The following is a 26,302-nucleotide window of genomic DNA, read 5'->3' as shown; positions in this document are numbered from 1 at the left end:
TGGTATAGAGACTAAAAAAAAAAAAACAATGTAAAAGATAAACAAAATTGATTAACCTTTAGCCAGAATCATTAAGAAACAAAGAGAGAGAACCCAAATAAACAAAAGCAGAAACAAGAGGTGAAGTAACACTGACCCCACAGAAATACAAAGGATTGTTTAAAAAAACACACAAAACTATGAACAATTATATTTCAACGAGCTGGACAACATGGATGAAATGGACATAGTCCTAGAAAAATACAGTCTTCCAAAACTCAATCAGGAAGGATCAGAAAACTTGAATAGGCCCATAACTACTAATGAAATTGAAGCAGTAATTAAAAAAAAAAATTCCAGCAAACGAAAGCTCTGGTCCAGATGGCATCACAAGGGAGTTTTCCCAAACATGCAAAGAACTAACACCTGTCCTCTTCAAACTATTCCAGAAAATCCAAGAGGAAGGGACATTTCTAAGCTCTTTTTACGTGGCTAGCTTAGCCTAATTCCAAAACCAGATAAAGGCACTACAGAGGAAGACAGTTACAGGCCAGTATGCCTGATGAACGTAGATGCTAAAATCCTCAACAAAATATTAGCAAATTGCATCCAGCATTACTTTAAAAGCTCATACACCGTGGGCCAGTGGGCTGTATTCCAGGGATGGAAGGCTGGTACAATATTCGCAAATCAATAAATGTGATACATCTCATAAACAAATTGGAAGACAAAAATCACATTGAGCGTATCAATTGATGCAGGAAAAGCATCCGACAAAATCTAACACCCTTTTTTTAATGAAAACTCTCAGCAAACTGTGAGGGATCATACCTCAACGTAATAAAGGCCATATATGACAAACCTATAGTCAACATCATACTCAGTGGGCAAAAACTAAAACCATTTCCCCTAAGAACAGGAACAAGACAGAGATGTCCGCTTTTACCACTATTATTCAATACTAGAGGCCCGGTGCACGAAATTTGTGCATGGGGGAGGGGTCTGGCGGGGGAGCCCTCAGCCAAGCCTGCCCCCTTTCACAGTCCGGGACCCCTCAGGGGATGTCTGACTACATTTTTAAAAAATCACCCTGTACTTAATTTTCTTACTAACTCCTCCTTTTAAACTCCCCTCACTCTCACAGTCTGTTTCTTCTTTTTATTTAACTATTTTCCTGGCCTCACCCCATTTTAGCATCCTTCTCTTTCCTGCTTTCTTTCCCTCCCTCCCTTTGAACCTCCTGCAGCCCCACTCCCCTCTCCCTCCCTCCTCCCTTCTCTCCCTTCATTCCCTGTGTCTGTCTCCTTCTTACTCCTCCCCCCCTCCCCCCCATTTGCCTTTCCCTTATGAGCCTGAACCCTGCCTCCCTCCCTCCTTCCCTATTATCACTCCCCACCCCCCTGCCATGTTCACTGGTTTCTCTTTGAAACCTTCCCCTTTCCTCTCTGGGACCTGCTTCTAGACCTGCCTGAGCGCACTTTGATATTAAAGCTTCCATTCTGGGGGTGTTAACACCCAGCCCCGGCCAGGCCTTCCCTTCCCCGGCCTCCCCGCCGCCATCCTCCTCCCATTCCCTGCCTGGAACGCTCCAACTTCTAGTCAACAAAGTACACTTAACGCACCACCAACCTAACCCTGGTCAGTGTCTTTGGGGTCCAGCCCTCAGGGACAAAAACGGTCCCCTCCTTAGTGTCTGACTCTGCCCCAGCTAAGCTGTGCCTTCCCTCCCAGCGCGGGGCGCCTGGCCCTGCGAGGGTGGCCGAGGCCCGTGTGGCCCAGGCGCTGCTGCCACGGAGCAGGAGCGCCTCTGCCCGGAAGGCCTCCAACCATCCATCCCTCTGTCCCAACAGCCCATGCTGGGGACCACCGCCATCCTCCCACATCTGCGCAGGGCTCCCCACTCCGCACCACCTGCGCTCTGCCCCTTGCCGGGTGCAGCTGCTCCGTCCCCCCTACACCCCCCATAGTCGCCACCCTCTCCCGTGTGCAGCCCTGCATTTCCTTCCCTTTTCCATTCCTGTGTCTTTTTCTTGTTCCCTTTCTGTATTTCTGTTTCTCCTGCATGCAGGCCTGCCTTCCTCTCCTTCTCCTTTCTTATCCCCTCCTATCATATCCTATCCTACCCTGGGCCTTGCAGCTGACTGAGCAGAGGGCAGGGACGCAGCCTGCTGAATGGTCGTTACGTGATGGCGTCCCAGAAAATTTGCATATTCCACTATTATTAGTATAGATCAGGGGTCCTCAAACTTCTTAAACAGGGGGCCAGTTCACTGTCCCTCAGACCATTGGAGGGCCGGACTATAGTTTAAAAAAAACTATGAACAAATTCCTATGCACACTTGCACATACCTTATTTTGAAGTAAACAAACAAAACGGCAAAAACACCCACATGTGGCCCGCGGGCCGTAGTTTGAGGACGCCTGGTATAGATAGTACTGGAAGTACTAGCTTCAGTGATCAGATAAGAAAAAATAAAAGGCATCCAAATTGGAAAAGGAGGAAGTAAAACTCTTCTCAATATCATGTCATCATTATTCACAGATGGCATGCTATTGTACATAGAAAACCCTCAAAGACTCCACCAAAATACTACTAAATTGAATAAATGAATTTGGCAACATAGCAGGATACAAGATTAACACCCAGAATGTATGGCGTTTTTATACACCAATAATGAACTCTCAGAAAGAGAAACTAAAAAAACAATCCCACTTACTATTGCAACAAAAAAAATTAAGATACTTAGGAATAAACTTAACTGAGGAGGTAAAAGACCTGTACTCGGAAAACTACAGGAGGTTGGTTCTTCTGACTTAGGAGGGCTGCCCTACTCCTTTTCTTATTTACTGTAAGAATTTGCCCTGAAGCTGTGTGCTTATTTGTAGATGCTTTCACTAAAAAGTGGTAGAAGGACATTCTGAGTCAGAAATGACCAAAGTACCGAATGCTGGCCCTACTACTTACTAGCTGGTGATCTTAGGCAATTCACTTAACCTCTCTGCTTATCTGTAAAATGTGATAATAATGATCTCTACCTCATAGAGTTGTGGTGAAGATTAAATAAGATAAAGTATTTAGAATAGTGTTTGGGCAATAATAAATACTATGTCAGTGTTAACTATAGCTCTTATTCTTAAGTTTAAACCATGTAAATATAAATCAATAATGGGATACAAAGTCAACATTTTTTAAACACTTAAGTATTCCAATGTAGTATTTAAAGTGTATGTGTTTATAAGTACTTTTTCAAACAAAAGCTTTCTCAAAGTAATTACAAAGCCAGAAATATAATAATCAGTTAGCTTCACTGTGCCGTGCCAGCTCAGCCAAGGGTTCGGCGAGCCTGAGGGAGGGCGGTGAAGGATTGAAGAAGAGACAGACAAAGAGAATAAGCTGGGTCTAGGTGGATCTCCTGTGCCTGGCTGAGGCCACAGAGAAAGATCCAGATGGCAAGCTGAGCCTTTTTTTTGTAGCCAGAGGTAAACAAGGTAGTGGTCACCATAGTTACAATGTTCTTGTGAGTTTCACTTGTTTTGGCAGCACTTGCTGGACCTCCCACAGCCCATTAGCTACCCAGATAGGATCTAGGGAGCCTCATAAGGTCAAGTTTAACTATGCTAAGAGGGCTGTGCCCTCTAAGCTGGGACTTGTTTGTGGCTTTGCCAACAGGTCAGTCTGAGGCTTAACCCTATAGCTGCTCCCTACACTTCACAATATAAATTAGACTTGTTAAGGCCCCAGAGAAATTTTTACTTTTACCTGGTTATTATTCATGATCTTGTGTTATAGATAAGGCAAGTTACACAAAATAGTCAACCAACATTTTCTAAAGAATTATTCGGTAGTTGATCTTCAAATATAGGTGTCTGATTGTACTTGAGTGAAAATCTCTGGAGAAAACGTCTATTTAACTGGTCAGTTATCTGTTGAAAAACAGTAACGGTAACATCCTTGATGAGTGCATTTTTATTTTTAGGAGTTGGTGCCACTTTCAGAATAAGATGAAGCGGTTTTCTGTTCCTGTAACAATAGGATTCCAGAGCCGGCTTTAGAGTTCTGGCTAGCTCTGTTGTCCCTGTCTGTATCACACCCACATCTTAGCCAAATATCTAATGCAAATTTGAAAGGCTTTATGATTATTAAATGTACTGTTTAACTAATTCGGGGGATTTGCTTACTCTTGACAACCTCTGAACTAACGTCTGATTTGAACCTATAGAACACCATCTATAAGGGATGTGTATAATAATTGTGCATGAGTATATAGGTCAAATGGCAAACATATAAATTAGTAACCAGACTTAGAAAATGTTGGGCATGAAGCCTAATATGTAAAGACCTAATAAAAGGGAACAGAAATTAATTAAATATGGCTGGAAGCACAAAAACTGAGCCTGAAAGGAAGGCAGAGGCCAGACCATGAAGGTCCTTGTAAGTAATGCCAGAAGGACACACCACCACGAAGCAGTCTGGAGAAAAAATAAGATAATCGGGGAAAGGCGAGCTGGCAGGGTATTTGTTATTGTGAAATTTATGTTAATTTTGTCCGGATGTAACAATGGCATTAAGGGTGGGGTTTTTTTGGTTTGTTTTGTTTTTAAAGAGAGCCTTTATCTTAAAGAGGCATACTGAAATATTTCCAGATGAAATATGATCTCTGGGATTGCTTCAAAAGGAAATCCAGGGTAGAGGAGAAATTAAAAAGATTTTTCCATGATAATTGTATCCGATGAGGTTGTTCACTGCCCTATTCTCTCTACTTTCAAGATAATATGTTTGAAATTTTCTATCATAAGTTGTTTTTTTAAGTCAAAATAAGCAATAGATTTTTGACCAGGGGGAGATATTTAAGGGCTTTAAGTAAGTCAATAAAGCAGGAAATGGACCGGGAACAAACCCAGTGAAGGAGGGAGGGAGTGCTGGTTAAATACCTAAGCAGTCCCTCCTTTCCTCACAGACTGTGGCACTTGTTTCTCTTGTGCAGGAATGCTCATGACTTTGTCTTCTTAGTAGACTGTTGGCTGTTACCCGTTTTCTCTTAACACGGTCACTTTGCAGTCTAGCAGTGCAACATACTGGCAGGGCCTGATATTCCTAGGACTATGTGGGCTTTCTTTTTGTTAAATAAATAATGTTAATGTGTCTTCCCGTGGATGGGTTTGATTTGTTGTGGCTATTGATATGTGTTTGGACTAATCCCTGTCCTCTGCAAGTAAGAGGTGTTTGTGAACTGAACCAAGCTCAAGGGAGCAAGAAGTACTAGATGGGCGATTAAAATGGACAGGGCCTGGGGGGATTGTGCGGGGAGCAGACGGGGGAGTGTGAAGCCGAGATGATAGCTGTGATTTTATTTACCCTTCGTAGCTGGGTGAAGGGTGGGACAGTTTGCAGGGATAAGGGACAAAAGAGGAGGCGCCCACCTGGTGGAGGGAAAGGACGGTTGCAGCTGGGGACGTGAGTTGTAAGCATCTGCTTTCTCTGTTAGGGCCACGAACCCTTCTCATGCACTCAAACTCAGCGCAGGCCGGCCGCATGCAGCCCGCCCGCCCTCCTGCCCTGAGTTTGACATGCTTGCAATGGAATTTACTCTTCCTTTAAAGATACTCCCACCCCCATCAACCCATAATCCTTGACATTCTGAAGATGTGCCCCTAAAGTGCAGGTACATGTTAATCAGAATATCACTTTTGATCTTGTTCAGTACAAGCTTTGGGCCCCAATTTACTAATACAGATATTTTAGAAGCAAAAACAAGCCCCCCTCCCCCCCCCCAAAAAAATAAAATAAAACAACACAGAAAATAAATAACCTCTCATTTTCTAGGCTGTTACTTTTAGTTTTTTAAACTATGGGTTTGTTTTGTTTTTTTAATAACATATCTATGTTTACAAACCAGTTTCAAGTGATTACTTATAGTCAAATACTTTTATTTGTGTAGGGCCATCAATGAAAATTAGATTACATGGAATAAGATTAAATATGGAATTACATCTTTTAGCTTCCTGGTACTAATTGGACATCGAGTTTCAAGTGTTTCCTGAGTCCCTCTTCACAGTGCTTTTAATCATCCGGCGTTGTTCTAAATCTGCCCCACTCCATAGGAAACAGCTCCGACTGTAGCTGGCTCCCAAGGACAGACCAGTGCTAACCGGAATAGATAACTACTTCACTGCTTTTCTGTTCACTACTGAGTTTTTTAGCTTGGTGTTTTTAAAGGCTCTTTAAAAAATAAAGCTACTCTTAGTTATTGTTTTTTGTTTAAAGTATTACATATGTCTTCTCTTTCCCCAATTGACCCCTTCCCGGCCACTCTTACCCTCCAGGACAAGCCCCTACCTCCCCTGTGTCCGTGTCCATTGGTTATGCTAATATGTATGCATACAAGTCCTTTGGTTGATCTCTTACCCCCACACCCCACACACCACCACACACACACACACACACACACACACACACACACCCTCCCCTGCCTTCTCTCTGAGGTTGGATGGTCTGTTCCGTGTTTCTTTGTCTCTGGATCTATTTTTGTTCATCAGTTTATGTTGATAATTATATTCCACAAATGAGTGAGATCATAGATTTATCTTTCTCCACAGTGGTTGGCAAACTCATTAGTCAGTAGAGTCCAATATCAACAGTACAATGATTGAAATTTCTTTTGAGAGCCAAATTTTTTAAACTTAAACTTCTAACGCCACTTCTTCAAAATAGACTCGCCCAGGCCGTGGTATTTTGTGGAAGAGCCACACTCAAGGGCCAAAGAGCCGCATGTGGCTCACAAGCCGCAGTTTGCCAACCACGGGCTTAGCATAATGCTCTCCAGGTCCATCCATGCTGTTGCAACTGGTAAAAGTTTCTTCTTTTTTATACCTCAACATAATAAAAGCCTATATGACATACCTACAGCCAACATCATACTCAATGGGCAAAAACTAAAGCCATTTCCCCTAAGAACGGGAACAGGACAGGGATGCCCACTTTCACCACTCCTCTTCGACATAGTACTGGAAGTACTAGCCATAGCGATCAGACAAGAAGAAATAAAAGGCGTCCAGATTGGAAAAGAAGAAGTAAAACTGTCCTTATTCGCAGATGACATGCTATTGTATGTAGAAAACCCCAAAGACTCCATCAAAAAACTGCTAGACCTAACAAATGAGTACTCTTAGTTTTAAATTTTTGTTTTCAGCCCTGGCCAGGTGGCTCAGTTGGTTGGAGCACTGTCCCGTGCACCAAAAGGTTGTGTTCAGTTCCTGGTCGGGACACATGCCGAGGCTGCGGGTTTGGTCCCCAGTTGGGGCATGTACAGGAGGCTACTGATCCATGTTTCTCTGTCACATTAATGTTTCTCTCTCTCCCTTTCTCTCTCTAAAAAAAAAAAAATGTCATCTGTATACCCTAGATTTATAAACTTCCTAAATGATACATAACCAGACTTTTTTTTTCCCCATCTTATATTCACTATTTGAGTTTTCTTTTTACTTTTACTTCTATCTGGTGTATGGTTTTACTAAACTTCAAATACTTTTCCAGGCGCTTCTCTAAAAGTTGTTACAAAAGTTGTTTTCATTGCTCATTGTCTTTTTGTTTGTTTTTAAGTGACGTCTGGTTGGAAAATGGGAAAGTTACTTAGTCAAAACTCCCTTGAGGATAGGAGCCAGCCTTCGTTTCTCTTACCTTCCTTGCTTCGCACTCAAGCCCCCTCTGCCCGGGACGGAAGCCAGAAAAGGTTGTCTCCCACGTGGCTGTGCACTCATCTGCCTCCCGCCCAGGCTTTCCCGGGTAGCACAGTTGCTACATACTTACCCTCAAGGACTGCTTATCTTGAGTTTGGTCGTTTCATCAACCTCGTGTGGTTTTTAAAGTTTTCTATATTGCTAGCTCCTATCCCACCTATTTAAGATAAAATTGTAAAATTTCTGCATTGAAATTGAATCCTGACACCTCGTTAGATAGTTGATAGGTTCAGCTTTTCTGTCCCTACGCAATGTCTTTGTTTTTATTCTTCCTGTCTTCATAATATTGCATCTTTAACCTTTTCTTAAAAACCTCATGTGGGTTAAACATTCCTTAGAAGACAGCGCTGGGGTGATCGATGAAATAAAAGTCCATTGTGACCAATATAATTAGAATCTTATACACAGATGTACCTTATTTTGGTCTATTAGAAATGGAAAAGAACTGAAAGACAAAAATCTATAATTGAGTAAGTATGGGAGCATTTTCAGTGGAATCCCTTTTTAGTTTTAGAAAGCTATGTTTATACAGGCTTTAGAAGCTGTTTACTGTACTTGGGTCTCAGCAGGTTGGAATATAGGTGTTCTCGATAGTCCTTTGACTTGACGGTACTTCGATTTTCCCCAGGATAATGAGTATTCGTTTAAAATGTTTGTATGGAATGTTACCTCATAAGGCTAGTTTGAATAGCCCTCCTGTTTTTTGTTGCCCCATCCTGCTTTATTTTTCTTCATGGCACTTAATCTTTTCATTATTATTGTTCCTGTTACATGCTAACAGAATGTAAGCATGAGGGAAGTGACTTTTTAAAAACTGCTGTGTCCTTACAACAGTGCCCAGTACAGAGTAGGTACTTACTAAATACTGTTGAGTGTATAATTATCTGACATTTTAGGCAGTTAAAATCAGAGCGTGCTGCTATTTTATTTTCCAGTACAAAAAATAGTTTTTTTGTACTGGAAAATAAAAGTAGCTGTTCCATGTAGTAGCCCCTTTCCAGCAATTTACTTATACATAATGTATGTAATTTATTTATACATAACACGGTGTTTCCTCACTATTTAGCAACTTCATTCCCTCACCCAACATTGTGTGATGTTATTTTATTGTACAAATGAAACATATTTATAATGTAACAAACAAAAAAACAATGAGCAATGAAAAAAACTTTTGTAACAACTTTTAGAGAAGTGCCTGAAAAAATATTTGAAGTTTTGTAAAAATCTACACCAGATAGAAGTAAAAGTAAAAAGGAAACTCAAATCCCATCATGGTGGACAGTATGGTTTTAGTCTTTATAGGTCCAGAATCATTTATCTGTAATTTCAAAATCTAAACTCTAAAAACAAAAGGCTCCTCCTTCCTCCCCTCCCTCCCCTCCCTTCCTTCCTCTCCTCCCTTCCTTCCTTCCCTCTCTCTCCCTTCCTTCCTCCCTCCTTCCCTTTTTCCCTCCCCTCCCTCCCCTCCCTCCCCTCCCTTCCTCCCTTCCTTCTTTCTTTCCTTCCTTTTTTCCCTCCTTCCTTTGATAACCTTTGGTGTTAACAGCCTTCTTGAACTGACCAAAATTTCTTTATAGTCTTTATTCATCCAACTTAATGTGAATATATCCCTATGTCTCATTCAGATATATTAATGTTTGGTTATCTGGTGTTCCCCAAATCCAGTATGAGCTATGTGACCCAGTATATCTAATATATGGTATATGTACCTACAATCTTTCTGAAATCCAAAGTTGTGAATTTTTAAATGCATCTTTTCCAGAAAATTCAGATTAGTGAATTTGGAAAACAATCTTTTCATGCTTATGCAGTATCTTTAAGATACATTCCTAGAAGTGATTCAAAGTAGGCAACAAATAGCTTTTGAAATTAGGGGGAACAATACTAGTTTTTTTAAGTTTATTTTTTTATTGATTTCAGAGAGGATTAATGGAGAGGGAGAGAGAGATAGAAACATCAATGATGAGAGAGAATCATCGATTGACTGCCTCCTGCACACCCCCTTCTAGGGATTGAGCCCACAACTAGGGCATGTGCCCTTGACCTGAATGGAACCTGGGACCCTTCAGTCCGCAGGCTGACACTCTATTCACTGAGCCAGACCAGCTAGGGCAACAGTACTAATTTTTTTAAAAAAAGATACGAAATTAGAATTTTGGAACGCTTGGGATTGTAACTCAGTAATATTGTAATGGATTTTTGCAAACTGGATTAAGTTAATGTTACCAATCGTTCTTTATATTTGTTAAAATGATTTCTATAAATAGGGTTCATACTCTTGAATGCTGTACTTGATTTAACTAATCATTTGGTAATTTTAGCTTATATCCAAAGTTTTGTTATCACAGAGAGTAGAGAACAGAAACTGTTAGCTGATAATGAATGAATACAATAAGGCAAGAATCCACCAAGTATCAGGAAAAATGTTTTTAAAAATGCTCAAATGCACAAGCTTACTAAAACATCCTTGGTGCACAAAGATTACCAATATTTATAAAAGCTAGCTTAGGGATTTGCATTTTTGACTGAATCCTCTTTTCCATCAAACCCAGTTCAGCCTGATTCTCTATTTGGCAACTGGTTTTCTTCAGGAGAACAACACCAAATAAGTGACTGGTTTTTAGTTTGTGACGTACTGAGTGACATCCATTATATGAAAATGGTTCATTATAAAGCAGTGCTCACTCCTTTCTTGCTCATAAACCCTGCAGAAAAGACATCATTCTTTTGCACAATTAAGTCTCTTCTTGGAAGTTGGCACTAAATAAAGACTTAATTGAATTGAATACATGTACTTCAGATTAGGGCTCATACATCCAAATAGTTATTAGTTTATCGGGCTTCCTCCAGCAGCAGCAACAATGCAGACTTTCCCAAAAACACAACAATCAAAACATACATTTTTTATTGCAGTTCATTGAGGCTGAGTTGAAAATACGAAATAGAGATTTCAGTTAATAAATACTTCTGTGGCAGCATAGTAACAACTATACCTGGTTTCTGATACTTTTATCTATAAATTAACACATTTATAATGAACATTTCAAAAATATGGACCATACGCAAATGTAGGAAGGAAAAAAAATCTCACCCTCCTACCACTTCGGCAGCCATTCTTAATATTTTTGTGAACTTGTGCGGACTTTTCTGTACATGCATTTTTTACATACTTCAAATTGTACAGAACACAAGACCTTTTTAAAACCAAAGCACATTCTCCCGGTGAACTCTATCAGTACTTGTATAGTTAAGATCGCCATTAGTATTTTCCTGATTATAAGAATGTTTAATGTGGAAAATTAGAAAATGCAGTTGAGAATAAATAAAAAATAAAACTGCCCGTAAATTCATCAAGTAGTGTCAATATTTGCTATATTTTTTCAGATTCTTTGTTATATATGTAATATACATCTTTGCATCACTGAAATTATAACTGCTGGTTCCTTGTCATTAAACCGTAAGCCTAATTTTTAGAAACTATTTTAAAATGCTTTCATAAGCATATGCAAGAATGAATACTTTTATCACAGAAAATTTGGAGAAAATAGGAAAGTGCAAAAGAAAAGAAAAATAACTTCTAAACCCTACCACCAGCATTAACATCTGATATTCTTTTGGTATATTTATTAACTTGGTCTCTTTTTAGTGCATATTTTTACATTTTTATGAAAATAAGAATACAGGGCTGTTTTTAAAACAATAAATTTAATATATTGTATGGATACTTTACTCTCCTACTTGGATTTAGATTGTTTCACTGAGTACATTGTTGAGTAATTATTTTTTTCTGTAATTAAGACATGTTCCAAAATTCTCAGTCATAGAGTTACTATGTCAAGAGATATTAGCTTTAAAAAACAAACAAACAAAACTCAGCATATGTTTAAAGAGAGACTTATCTTCAAAAGAATTGTACCAACTTATGATCCCACCAGCAATTCATTTCAGTTTTCAGACTGTTTCCCAATTACAGCTTAAATGGCATTTAGTGGGCTTTGTGTCAAGGTCACCTTCCAGTGTTCCTGTCCATGGATTATTATGGGTAGAAGCTTGTGTGTTAATTCGTCAGTGTGACATTCTGGAGGAAGTTTTTGTTATAAATATTGGGAAATATTTAGTCATAGGAGCTTTGTGGCCTAGGATTTGTCAGCAGAGGATTAGGGGACATCAACCCCAAGTAGAAACCAAGGAAATGAGTTCTGGCTCTGAGACTGGGCCCCGGCAATGTTAGCCCTTCTTCTGCCTTCTTGCCCACACATTCCCCACTCACTGCACGGACATTCTCTCTGCCTCCGTCTCTTTCCACGTGCTCGCAATGGTGTGTATGAGGGTGGCTTCCAGTTAGGTTCCTGGAATCACTGGCCTTCACTGCAAAGGGTGTGAGAATGAAAAGCTGACTTAACGTGCCAAGAAAGATGAGAGCCAAGGCCCCAAGGGAGTCTTGAATAAATAAATAATCATAGTTGTAATATATTTTTGTATATTGTTTGTGTAGAATTTACTTATATTCATGTTTTAATTATGTCTATTTGATTATTTATATGTGATAACTAACAGTTTCCGCTAAATAGACTGACTCTTGTGACATGCAAACTTAATTTCAGTTGTAGTTGTGTTTTGTTTTGTTTTAAATAGATTTTATTGATTTTTACAGAGAGGAAGGGAGAGGGATAGAGAGTTAGAAACATCGATGAGAGAGAAACATCGATCAGCTGCCTTCTGCACACGTCCCACTGGGGATGTGCCCACAACCAAGGCACATGCCCTTGACCGGAATCGAACCTGGGGCCCTTGAGTCCACAGGCCGACGCTCTATCCACTGAGCCAAACCGGTTAGGGCTGTAGTTGTGTTTATAATTGCTAAGGTATAAACGGCAGTGTAGGTTGTCCCAGATTTTCAAGACTGTGTTGCTGCGCCTACCTCTAACCCCTACCTCAGTTTGGTTTTCCATCCAAATATTCAGGGCTGTCCTGCTTTTTTTTTTTGTTTTCGGTTTTTTGATGTTGTTGTTGTTTTTTAATTTTTTTAATTGACTTTCTAGAAAGAGGAAGGGAGAGAGATATATATATAGAGAGAGAGAAACATCAATGAGAGAGAAACATCAATCTGTTGCCTCCTGCGTTCCCCCTACTGGGGATGAAGCCCGTACCTCCGGCATGTGCCCAGACCAGGAATTGAACCTGCCCAGACCAGGACTCTTGGTGCATGAGTGGATGCTCAGCCACTGAGCCTCACCGGAAGGGCAGGGCTGTCTGTCCTGGTTTTGATGACAGAGACTGATGCTCAGCTCCATTGCCTCTGCGCTGCCCAGGCTGTAAGCTGGCCTTTTACAGCATGTCTTACTTTGGGCCCCTGAGAGCCAACAGTCATGCCTATTTTTACTTCTCTGTATTTTCTTTTTTTTTTCAAGGCTTCACTGTAAAAACTCTTACTTGTTCTTCTCCTTTCTTTTCCAAACTCTTTTTCTTCTTTTTCTAATTATCTCCTGGAGGGGATGGCTTGGGTATATTGGAACTAAATTTCTCATGGTATGGTATTCCTAAAAGAAATACAAAACAGTGGGTTGGGCACTTGGCCCACCTTACCCTGTGGCCGGACCCAGAGGTGACACCCATCAGGAGCACAACCAGAGCCAGGGGCCCTGTGGCTCTGGTCACGCGTTCATCCACGAGTTAGCAGTCATGCCTTACAGATAACTTCTGTGCCTTTCTGCTTCAGACTCCGTTTCCTACACTTGCCATGACCTTTCTATTTTTTCCAAGGAAAGTAACACGGAGTGAGGGCTCTTGCCGGGTAGCTCCAGGACCCGGCCCTGCAGGCATCCAAAGAACTCCGTGCCCAGCCTCTTCTTGGGGCTCTGGGCACCTCCTCTCTTCCCCCAAGTCTACGACTGGTGTATCTGGCTGCCACTTTTCTGACTCATTTATTTAAAATTTGTACTTTTTGATAGAAGCCTCGTGAAGGCTTTGTTTTTCTAATAGCTGCATTTTTATTAAACATGTTTTTTATACAAAAAAAAAAAGAAATACAAAACAGTAACTGTGTATCCTGTTCTAGATTATTTTGCTTAAGGGCAGTGGGCAGTTGACTAAGAATCACTACAGAATCAATGGTATGCAAACATTCTTTCACAACCTTTATACCAACAGCTGCCTACACTTTGGGGTAGAGTGTTCAAGTTCCAGGCAGGGGAAGTTGAGGAGAGTAGGCAACAAAAAAACACATTTATTTAATTACTAGAGGCATGTACACGGGTGGGGTCCCTTGGCCTGGCCTGACCAGATCGGGCCGAAACTGGCTCTCCGACATCCCCCTGAGGGGTCCCAGATTGAGAGAGGGTGCAGGCCAGGGGAGGGACCCCACCCATGCATGATCGGGGCCGGGGAGGGACCATGAGAGAGCTCCAGGGTGTATTCGGCCTGTCTCACCCAGTCCTGATCAGCCAGACCCCAGTAGCAAGCTAACCTACCAGTCAGAGCGTCTGCTCCCTGGTGATCAGTGCACATCATAGCGACTGGTCAAACAGTTGGACACTTAGCATATTAGGCTTTTATTATGTAGGATTAGAAACTTTGCTTTTCAACTTTGTGAACCAGCACAGTTGGAAAAAGTCTTGAGTGGACTGTTCTTCCTGTTTTAAGAGACACATGCATGAAAACACCTTGACACAGCTGAAGGTTCCTGGATAATTTGTTCTTGCTAAAGACATCGGGATTGACTTCTACAAAATGTCATGTTCCCCTAAAAGCCCCTCTGTCTGTTAGCAGGCATTCTGATTTTCCAGATATTGCTAAAGTGGCATCCTGTTAGACTCAGGAGTTTAACCTTTTAAGGTATTTTGCTGCTTCTTTCCCAAGGGTATTGTTCCTCGTGTTGGATTGGGTTGGGAAGTTGGGGTCCCCATTCATAGACCCAAACTTAGGAAACACAATTCACCATTTCTGAGTTATTTGCAGAAACCAAAGCCCAGATTGGAAACATTGGTCAAATTAGTGCTTTTGAGAGAAATAATTTATTTAAATACAACATAGCAGTTTAAATTCCGGGAGAAACTAGAGGCAAATACACTTACCTCAATTGCTCTGGAGTTGCTTTTGATAATCTCACTAGAGGCCTGGTGCACGCATTCGTGCACTGGTGGGAGGCGTGGCCTGCGGGGATTGGCCCGATGTGGGAGCAATGCTCATCCTGGTCAGCCGAGCAGTGTGGACCTGCTCTCTGAGCGGCTGCTGAATGAGGAAATTAGTCTGAGCTGATATTTCGGGGTAATGTCTTGGGTAAAGGCATGTTCTGTGTCCTGGAGGAACCTGGCGGAGAGCTTTGCACCCCAAAGCCCGCTCAGTGAATGTCCTTGATGTGTGATGCCAGGTCGGTGACACCATCGGGGATGTTCAGGGCAGCCGTGCTCCAGGATCCTCAGCCATCAGGACAGCCTCCCCGGGGGGATCCACAGTCATGTCTCCTCTTGCCATCCGTTATGCCAGCTCCCTGCACTCTTTCTAGAACACACCTTAGAAGGCCTGCATCAGCTGGTGGGGTCAGGCCAGAGTCTGGACTGTCTCAGGTATTTGATAGGTGCAGAGACTCAGCCTCACCCTGGGCCTGTTAGCTGCTGCTCCCGCTGCAGGAGCAGCTGCTCATCCCGGTCAGCTGTGACCACCAGGGGGCAGCTCCTGCATTGAGTGTCTGCCCCCTGGTGGTCAGTGTGCATCATAGCGACTGGTCGACCAGTCGTTCTGGTTGTTCGCAGTTTGGTCGCTGGTCTTTTATATGGTATATATATAATGGCTCATTCTGCAAGTCATGCGAAAGCAACTCTAGAAAATACACAGCCCTGTGTTTTTGATGGAAGCTGAAAATAGCATATACAGTCTATGAGTAGAATACATTCTCTGTTACTTTATTTGTAGAACATTTTTGTGATTGGCGGACGTGAATGAGAAAGGTAGGCTTTTACAGGGCTTTCTGGGTCTACCATGGTCCCTTTCCTTTCATGTTTTTTCTTTTCCTGGAGGATCCAGGTGGGCTGAAACACAGGACTTTCAGAATCACAGGGCCATCTAGCCTTCCTCATGCCCCCTACTCACCTCTGCCCTCTACCAGGGCCTGTGGAAGCACACCAAAATGGCCACAAGCAGATGGGGCTAACCTGCCAAAGGTGCACGTTCTAGAACCTTCCTTCTCCTTAATTTTTCAGTGTTAATCCTGGGTATGAGGTAGTGCTCCCCTAAATCTCTCAGGCTGCATTAAGATACTTCTTGCATTTGTGTTGTTGGCACAGAGCACTAAGCAGAAATATGATAACCAATAGCCCGTTGATGTCTAATTCTAGACTTCAGAACTCTGCAAGGAAACTGTGTAGCTTGTGTCATTTGCACAGCAGCACTGGGACTGAGTAAGCGTCCTGTTCTTAGACATCTGCTCTCTGCCGTAACCACATGTGCTGCCCACAGGCGCCTGGTGAAATGATTCCCCTAAAGTCTCTGCTTTTGCCTCCACACTAGAGTAGGATTATTGAGCTCCTCGCTCTGGATTCTTGCTTAAAGGTAATTTCACTTCTGTCTCACTCTAATGCATAGTAAACAGCAAGCAGTGTTTCAAGATGCTGTTTTAAAATATCCATTTAAGTAGCCCGTTCATATTATTCAGTGCAAACTTTTTTGAAATCATATAAAATATACACACAGTTTGGTCACCATGTGGTAGACAGAGAAACCAATAGGTATATTTCTAAGAAATCTGAACGGCATGGAATAAAGGAGCTTTATCTGTAAAAGTAGACAATTATGAAATTATTTTTAAGGAACTATTTTTTTTCTTCTTTTTCCTTAGCATGGTTTTTCTGCAATAAGATACTATGCTTCCAAACTTGAAAACATCTTTGTTGTTGTTGACAAGGAAATACACTGTTGGCTCTGGTGGTGATCTGTTTATTGACTTAGAATGAGACCTCTAACATCATTTAGAAAAAGTGTGGTTAGGGGAGTATGATACTGAACTGTTAGATCCAGCTTCTCCTTCTGTCTTTCGTAGACCAGCCACTGTTCTTAAGAGAACATACAAGCCCCAATATCAGACTTAAATCTCTTCTGAAAATATTAAATGGAATGTTTTTTATAGTTACCAGAAACTTCTCACTTTAATGGGTAATCTGCATAGACACCTATCCCAGAGAAATAAGTATTCAAACCTACAGGAGTCAGCTTCTAGGTATGTAAGTCTTGGGGCACATAGGGAAGAAGAGGACTGTAGAAGCAGGTAGTTATCACTGTCGTTCCGTTAGACTGCCAGGTGTAGCCTTTCCGATAAAGCCTCCACGTGTTTATGCTCTGCAAGTGCTGGCTGCCTTTGTTTGACCGTGAAACATGGAGCCGGTCATGCCAGTTGTGTGGAATGATTGTAGTGACACCTACCCTGACGATTATTCAACGTACAGATGTCTGTTTAAATTACAGAGGATGTCTTTAGATAAGCATTTAAACTCAAAGATAAGCCTGCAACCCAGCTAATTCTCTGAGGCCATGGGTACATTGGAAATGGTGGGAAGTAGAGAATTCCAGCCTAGTTCTTTTTTCCTCAACACTGAAAGGAAGAAACCACTGGCGTTCTCCCCACTCCCACCCTCCAGACATTCTCTAAGGTCTCCCAGACAGACCAGGAATGGGGCTGGGGAAAGGGGCAGGGGCAAGCATAGGCCAGCTTTTGGGAAAAGAGCGTGATGTGTCCCCACTATTCCCCTTAATTCTGAGAACTTCTGATTTACAGTGTATCCCAAAGGACATTGAAAGGATTATTTTAAATATTCCTTAACCTTTGACCTCCTTTTACAACCCTCTTCTATCTTTAGGGTCCCTGTCAGCCTGCCTATCTGTCCACCTTACCTACCTAATCCATCCACTCTGTAATCCTAATCTGTTTATCCTGCCTTCCCTACTCACTCATGTATTCATTCATTTGTTTATTCGTAAATTGTCTTTCCGTGTGACTCCACCGCTCTGTAAGGTTCCTCTCCCCAGACTGCAGGGCTTCCCTTCCCTCAGGCCCAGGCTGCAGTGTTGTCTTTCCAAAATACGACGTGGTCAGATCTGATCGTGGGAATTCTCCAGCCACCAGTAAAAAGAGTAACAGCTAGAAAATAGAAGCCACATTGTAGAACATCCTGTGGAACATTTTTCAAGTCAGATTTTGGTGATGGTCCTTTATTGACTCAAACTTAGAAATCAGAAACAGTTGATGTGGCTGTGGACTGCTCCCCCCCTCATTACGTTGGGCTCCTACAAATACCCCTTCTTGGGAGATACTCCCAATCTCACAAGGCATTGTTTTCAAATTTGCACAGCTAATATTTGCTCTGGGTAAACACTCATTCATTTCAGTAAGTATTAAATTGTCACCTCGCCTGTTAAAGTGAGCAATTCTTTTTAGAGAGAAATAAGACAGATCATCTTTTCCTTTTAATTCAACTCCTAGTAAATTTTGATGAGTTCTATTAGAAAACTCACCTGGTTTTTTGGTCACTTTATATTATTTAGTTACAAACTTATTTTTGGAGCACAGTTTACACAAATCTTGTTAAACAGTCTGCTTTTCATTGGCCTTGGTCTTGTCTGTAGGAGTGTGTGTTATTTCAGAATCACTGCTGAAGTGCTCAGCCGGTAAGTACAACACTTTAAAGGGATACGTGAGCCTGGATTGTAATACAATATGGGATAGTCCTTGATTTTCTAATTCTTCAGGAACCATTTATCTCGATGAGCTCTATCTTCCTTTCAACAGCTTAAATGAATTATAACTTACTATAAAATTCATTTGTTTTAAAAGCACACGATGCAATGATTTTTAGTAAATTTACCAAATTGTGCAGCCATCGTCACTAATTTTAGAACATTTCCATCATCCCGAAAAGAAACTTCCAGCCTATTTGCTCTTCATTCCCACCTTCCGTCCTAGGTATCCACTATTGATAGGTGTATCTTTCTCTTACAATAACTGGATACAGAACTAATATTGTCCAATCTACCTTCATATGGGATATTTTTAGTCTATCCTCTACCCAAGCATATCTCTCCCAAAGTTCAGAAAGGCAGTAACTGACTTTTCAATTCTGCTTTTGACATTAAAAAAATGTTTTCCCTAATCTATTCTCAGGATAGTGTCACCAAGCTACCGCACCAGCCCGCCCATTTCCCTAATTTAAATCTATCGGTTACCTACACAAGTGTGGGGTCTACTGGTCTTTCAAGGACTCTTTTCCATGTTACTTTTGTTGGGAAAGTATTTCACACACATACTAGTATATACATAATTTTTTAGTAAGCATGTGTCTTCTTTTCAGGTTTCAAAAACACTCTAGTAAAAATATTTAACAAATTTTGTGGGTGCTTCTGCAATAGAATCCCATGACTCCTAAGGCAGGTTCCCTTGTATCCATAAGCTTGTTGGTACTTAATGATTTTAGGTGGGAAAATTTTTATAAATACGTTAAGCTCTAAGAATGTTAATAAGGAAAAGCTAAGGTGTCTTGGGTCTCAGAAAAAAAGTTCATGGGCATAAAATTTCTTAGCTAAACTGGATCCTGTTAACATGAAGTGATACACCTGTATTATAAATGTAATCTGGTGGCTTACTAGTAACAGTTACTCATATGCATAACAGGGAAATACTTATCAGACTTCTTTTCCCCTACCTCCCAGAAGAGGGTTGAATGATATATTAAAATTTTTCTTGGAATATATTAATTTTTGCAAAATTACAAAGATTTAAAAATACCTGCAGTATTATCTAGAGGACTTTGCTGTGTATTTACGTATCTCTTTTGGGGGTGGGGACCTTAAAATCTATGGTCTCAATCTTTTCCAATGACTCTTGTAGACCTCTGACATGTGATAAATGGCATGGAGGTGGTGGTGTGCCATTAGAACAGGAGCCCCCGAGGTCAGATTTCTGGTTCGAGTCTGGGCTCTGCCATTCCCACCTGTCTGACCTTGAGCGTCTCACTTTATCTCAATTTCTTTTCTTGACAATATTTCCTAGGGTTGGTATGAGGATTAAGTAGATAATACACAAAGCACAGTAAGTACACATAAGTTACATTTGCTAATGGCACATGAGTAAGGTACTGAAAAATGTTCCTTTGTGGCTGTTTTACTCTACAACTTGACTTTTTAATGCCTTAATGGTGGACAACTGAGTTTTTTAAGGCCTGAGAAAGCTTTTGTGTCTGCTAATAAAATCACTGGCTATTTGTTTTCATTGATATTCAATTCAATAAATTTTGTTTCAAGACCTAGTTTTTTTTTAAAAAAAACCTTTAAGCTCAAGGTTTAAATCTCTTTTATTTTCCAATTTGTAAATGTTAACAAACACATTTTCTTTGATCAGTGTTTAACTTCCATCTTCAGCGGATTACATAGAAGTAACAGATGACTTTAAAACCCATGTATAAGCTTAGAGGTTTCCTGAATTTTTAAATGATATTTACACATTTAATACATTGTCTTCTTAACCACTTCAAATGTATAACTAGGCAGACATACAAATCTAGCAGCAAGAATTTCTAAGCCCTGCAACCGGAACCTGTGTCTGCTGTCAGAGAGCCTTGGGTCAGAACGGCTGGGGGGAGCCGTGTCTCCAGTTTCAGACTTGTACCTCTTCTTAAAGCCTTGAGTATGTGTCACATGGCCTGCTCCCTTTTTTGATCCCTAATCTCTGAAATGAATTAATGAGGTTCTACATCTATTCAGATCTACGTTTCTACTTAATTCGATACTGTACCCTTCTTATATACTACTAGACGCCCGATGCACGAAGATTCGTGCAGAATGGGCCTTCCTTCCCCTGGCTGCTGGCGCAGCCTTTGCCCTGGCCTGGAGCCACCTTTCTGCCTTCGCTCCACCCGGAGCTGCCTTTCTGCCTTCCCACCTGCCCAAAGGCCCAGAGCGCTGGGGTGGTGCCAAACGCCTGCATTGTCACCATGGCGATGTCCCACCCCCTGCCACTGGGTGCCAGTGTATGCAAATTAATCCACCATCTTTGTTGGGTTAATTTGCATACTCACGCCTGATTGGCTGGTGGGTGTTACGAAGGTACGGTCAACTTGCATCTTCTCTTTTATTAGTGTAGATTTATATACTTGTCTCACAGTTTCATAGGTACTATATCAAAACATAGATTTTATAATAAGATAATCATAATTTATTTAATACCCTGTCTTTGGATATTATGCTATTTCTAATTTTCAAGCATACTTGTAGAGATGTTTTTTGTACATCCTTGTCTCCTTTGGATAACCCACAAAATAGACTAACTCGGAGCCATTACCCCAATATACTTACATAAACAGTCTAATATCTACCAGTGCAAACCTTCCACTGACACTTCCATCTGCTTCCTGCTGAAGCTGAGAATCAGTTTGTCAAATTAAGGAACAACCCTATTGAGATTATTAAGAGAAAATGACTACTGATGTATATTAATATGGTAATATCAAGCCCTCTATGGTATAATAGAGGTAACAGAAATAAATCATAGAAGCAAAATGATGTGTTTTCTTGTAATTTCACAAAAAAACTTCTTAAGTTTTCTTAGGGCTGAAAAGCAGCGCAGCTGTGGGAGTCTTCTTTCACCAGCTGCGAGAACACATACACAGCTAAAACGGTGATGTGGGCATCGGAGGAGCGTAGCTATCTACACTGAGTGGCCAGATTATTATGATCTCTGAATGCATAATCATCTGGCCACTCAGTGTGTGTGTGTGTGTGTTTGTATATATATATTAGAGGCCCAGTGCATGAATTTGTGCATGGGTGGGGTCCGGCCAGCCTGGCCAGGGGGGACATGGGTGGTTTGCCGGCCTGCCTGCTGGTCGAACTCCTGGTCAAGGGGACAATTTGCATATTAGCCTTTTATTATATAGGATATACACTGAGTGGCCAGATTATTATGCGTTCAGTGATCTTAATAATCTGGCCACTCAGTGTATACTGCTATTTCTACTACTGAAAACTTTCCCAAAAGTTTTTTTTATCAAATGCCTTTTTGACTTCACTCAAGATGATCATTTATTTTTACATATATTTTATTACAATCATTTATTAATTTGAAACCTTTCTTGCATTTCTGGAATAAATCATACCTATTTCTTAAAAAAAAAAAAAAAAAAAAAAAAAACCTTAACAAAACAATATTGGTGTACTAAAAGTTTCAGAGTTTTGCATTTGCCTTCCAAAGGAAGATTATGTATAGAGATCTTTGGCTCTTTAACTACCCAGGTTAACTTCTAGTGCTTTGCCGTGTAAGAGGCCTTGAAAGCCCTGCATCCGCTCTGTGTCAGGTACAGCGCCCTAAGCAAATGAGCTAATGGGATTGCCATCCATGGAGAGGAACTACGGTGGCCTTTGTCACTTCCCCAGATACTTACTGGTAGGGCAGGGTTACCACAGGAATGAGTGTGTTGTAATCATCATCTCGACGGCAAACAGTGCGCCCAGGATCGGTTGACACTTGCTGATTGTGGTTAGTCTATTGAATCTTCTTAATGAAATCCCAAGGAAAATATCAGTCGAGCCACTAAGGACGATAAATGGGCTTTGCACTCACAGAGTGCTCTTACTCCCGGGAGCACAGAGCTCTTCAAGATTAATTATTTCAGTCATCCTCACCGTTGTCCCATGAGGTGAGTGGCAGAGCACTTCCTCTTTAAAAAAAAAAAAAAAGGTGACTAATTGGATTTTCTTCTGTTCTACATTCTGTGTTCTAGAACTGGGTGGCCACCTTCTAAAGACCATCTGTGTGTCCATTGGTGGACCTGGGTTTTAAAATCACAGGCTTCTTCCCCATACAAATGCCAGGCTCGCAGCATGTGGAATAGGAAAGTGGGGGCGGGATTTGGGTGGCGTTTGGCAGGATGCTATGAGTGGGATAGCCTAGAGTTGGTAAAACGAGGCAGGTGATGGCTGCGCTGGTGCTTTGCTCCCTCCGTTAGGAACAGTCCCCCATGGGGTTGAAGGTTTGTTTCTGACACTGCCTTCCTGAGGCACCTCTTCGTTATGTTGACTCTTCCCACAACCTTGTGCCGGGCTGCCCCAGAGAGGATCAGGGAACCCCGTTTTACAGAGGGACACTGCTTCCTTCTCATCCGACTCTCGTGTGTTAGCGGCTGGGGTGTTCACAGGGACTCGAGTGAGATGTCCGAGAGGCTTAGTCCTCTCCCTCGGCGGGCATGTATCTCCGTCCTCGCGCCATCCCCCGGGTCTCTGCCAGGCTGACGTTCTCCTGCGCCTGCTTCCTCCGAGATGGCCTGTGCCTCTCCGTGGACCCGTCTCGTCAGGGGAGCAGGGGTAAAGTAAAGCTGCCTCTGTCGAGGGACCACCTCCTTCCTCGCACAACGTGCCGTTCAGTCTTCTCAAATAGTCTGGTCGCTTCAGTGCTGCCTCTTCGGTTAGACTGGGAGCCCTTTTGGGTGACTATTCAGGTCGGTGTCATTTTGTTGGGTTTTTTTTTTTTTTTACTCCTTTTAATTGCCCCTGGTCCCCCGCATCACTGGGGCATTTGGGTGCACAGTAAACACTTGTGGTTGCCCTGTTTACCGTCCACAGCTCCCAACAAACATGGCCTGTACTTGTTAACTGTGTCATTTTAACAACTTTTTTTTTTTTCTTTCGGCAAATAAAGGCTTAGCTGTCACCGCTTTGAGTTTTTCCTCCTCCTTAATTTTCCCCCGAAGTTACCCTGAAAGAGAGGCCTTTAAAATGCAGAGGATTCTGCTTAAATTGTACAGTGTGCTCAAGCCGAGGGCTAATTAGAAGGCTTGGAAGCCTCTTCAGGTGGCCGGGATCTGCCGTCGGGCTAAATGCTGCTTTCCTAAATTGGGAACAGCTGGGGCCGTGTGGCCAGCGAGTATAAAGAGTGGGTGCTGGTGCTCGGGGCTGGGAAGGAGGCTTTGCTCTTCGGAGCCCCTGGAGCGTCTGCTGAAGGCACCCTTTCCTCGCTGGGGTCGCGGCGGGTAAGTGCCCGCGCTGGCCCTCTCGGTGCCTGTTTCTGTTGTTTGCCAGAAATTGTGGTGGCTGCGTCAAAATGTTACTAATTTGTCATGCCAGTTGTAGTATGTTCTTTTCTCCTGCAGGAAACAAGTGGAGTTTGTGACCTCAATGAGATATAGCTCGGGCTTTGTGTCTCTAAGGCTTTGTGTTATTTTGAAGGCTGTCCGCTTTCCTGGTGTATGGTGTGCATCTCTGACTATGAAAGGGTAAACTGAGGCAGTGTCATTTAGTTCTCAAATATTCTGAGGAGTAGTCACTTAAAAAGACTACAGGTTTTTTGTGTATTTCTTTTTAAATCCTCACCTGAGGATATGTGTATTGATTTTTTAGAGAGAGGAAGAGAAAGAGAGAGAGAGAGAGAAAGAAAGAAACATTGATCGGTTGCCTCCCATGTGAGCCCCGACTAGGGATTGAACCTGCAAACCTACTAGGTATGTGCTCTAACTGGGAATCGAACCCACAGCCTTTTGGTGCTACCCAGCCAGGACAAGATTCCAGAGTTTTAAAAAGAAAATAGAAAGTTGACTTTTTGACAAATGCAGAGGGTAACAATTATTCAGAGCATGTAATCATCACAGTGGTTTTGTTTTGTTTTTTAATGTTTTCATTGATTTTTAAAAAATACATTTTTTTTATTGATTTGAGAGAGAGAAGGAGAGGGAGAGAAAGATAGAAACATCAATGATGAGAGAGAATCATTGATTGGCTGCCTCCTGCACACCCCAACCTGGGCATGTGCCCTGACCGGGAATCAAACCATGACCACTGAGCAACACCAACCAGGTTTGATGTTTTTAGAGAGAGAGGAAGGGAGAGGGACAGAAAGATAGGAACATTGATGAGAAAGAAACATCAATCGGCTGCCTCCTGTGTGCAACCCAGGCATGTGCCCTGACTCCATGGAACTGGCGACCTCCTGGTTCAAGGGTCGACGCTCCACCACCGGGCCACGCCGGCGGGGCGGTCATCACAAGTTTTTATCCTGTAAGGTTCCTGGAAAAGATGCGGTCTTAGGAAGGAGTGATGTGATCGGGGGAGGTTCTAGCTTATTGTGACTTCATGGTTAGCAACAGGTATCAGTGGCTGATGAAGTGGTTGTGGTGTTGGGTCCTGGCTTCTTTTTAAAGAAACTTAAAAGGAATTGATTATTAAAATGTTCCTGTTTATACTGACATCAGCTCAAAAAAGAGAAGAATTCTAAGATAAAACAATTCAGTACTTTATAAATTCATCTCGGCAGCTATAACTACGTTCTGATGACACATTGATAAAGCAAACGGCTTTGGTATTTGTTTCCATATTTTGATCATGTTCCTTTTTGGATGGTTGACAGTTGGAGGGGCACGATTTCTGATCGTAGTTTTGCTTTGTCTTCACAGGAGCCGCAGTGAGGCCTCTGGGGGAAGGAAGTTGGCCTGCGTCCCTGAGAGCGGCGGTGCACAGTGGAGAGCTGCATGGGAGGCCCGGTCATCTGGTGGCTACTGTCTACGTTTTACACCAGGAAGCAGAATCGGTTGGAGAGCCCATGTTTATCTTGGAAATAGAAGGATTAAAAAACGTTTCTACTAAGAACATTCCCATCTCCTTTTGGATCTGAAGACTGGGGGGCAATGGATATCATAGAGACCGCAAAACTTGAAGAACACATGGAAAACCAAACCACCGATCCGGCAAACACGTACCCAAGGCCCGCTGAGCCTGCCGAAGAAGAAGAGAAAAATGGCAACGGTAAACCCAAGAGCTTATCCAATGGGCTGCGGAAGGGCACCAAAAAGTACCCGGACTACATCCAAATCTCGATGCCCACGGACTCCAGGAGCAAATTTCCCCTGGAGTGGTGGAAAACGGGCATCGCGTTTGTGTATGCTCTTTTCAACCTCGTCCTGACAACCGTCATGATCACAGTCGTACACGAGAGGGTGCCTCCCAAGGAGCTCAGCCCTCCACTCCCAGACAAGTTTTTTGATTACATTGATCGGGTGAAGTGGGCATTTTCTGTATCAGAAATAAATGGGATTATATTAGTTGGATTATGGATCACCCAGTGGCTTTTTCTGAGATACAAGTAAGTAGGTCTAACACATTTGGGGTTTTTTTTTTTTGGGGGGGGGGGTTGGGGAGGTTGGGGGGAATGCGCCATTAGTTTGTACTTACGTGAGTAGATGTGTACCTGGAATTACCTTTCTTGGTTTTATCTCATAAATTCAGTCTTATGAAAGGAATCACTAGAAAGGCCTGCCACATTGGATAATCAGTCACTATTCAATGAGCAGATATGGTACAGCTGTGCCCGAAAGTGACAGCTGTATAGGAAAGAACAGAGGTGCTGTGGTGGGTGACTCAGAGTTGGTGAATTTAAGGTGCAGTTCTGATTTCAAGCAACTTGGCACTATGGTATTTGCATGATAAATCACGAGTCGTGGGGAGTAAGAACATTCACTTCATCACGCCTGAGCTATTTCAGGCTCTCGGCAGGTGGGGCCAGGGGAGCGCTGGGCCCATTACTCACAATGCGATGACTGGGTGAGACTGTAGACGGGAGCGT

General features: G+C 42.1%; 1 protein-coding gene across 8 annotated transcripts in view; it reads left to right on the top strand.

Annotated features, from left to right (window-relative positions):
- SGMS2 (sphingomyelin synthase 2) overlaps positions 1-26,302 on the top strand; it is a 90,859-nt gene that overhangs the window by 47,757 nt on the left and 16,800 nt on the right. For 6 of the 8 annotated variants that reach the window (XM_008150257.3, XM_028158618.2, XM_028158619.2 and 3 more), the window contains one exon: positions 25,137-25,822. In XM_008150257.3, the coding sequence (XP_008148479.2) occupies positions 25,368-25,822 (455 nt within the window). In that variant the 5' untranslated portion in view covers positions 25,137-25,367. Of the gene's footprint in view, positions 1-24,167; positions 24,189-24,936; positions 25,043-25,136; positions 25,823-26,302 lie in introns of those variants that run through there. The other 2 variants (XM_054726773.1, XM_028158620.2) reach the window with 2 other exon arrangements.

The sequence above is a fragment of the Eptesicus fuscus genome, chromosome 2, assembly GCF_027574615.1.
Source record: "Eptesicus fuscus isolate TK198812 chromosome 2, DD_ASM_mEF_20220401, whole genome shotgun sequence".
Lineage (NCBI taxonomy): Eukaryota > Metazoa > Chordata > Mammalia > Chiroptera > Vespertilionidae > Eptesicus > Eptesicus fuscus.
Note: the sequence above shows the minus strand (reverse complement) of the source record. Positions and strands in the feature narration are given on the sequence as shown.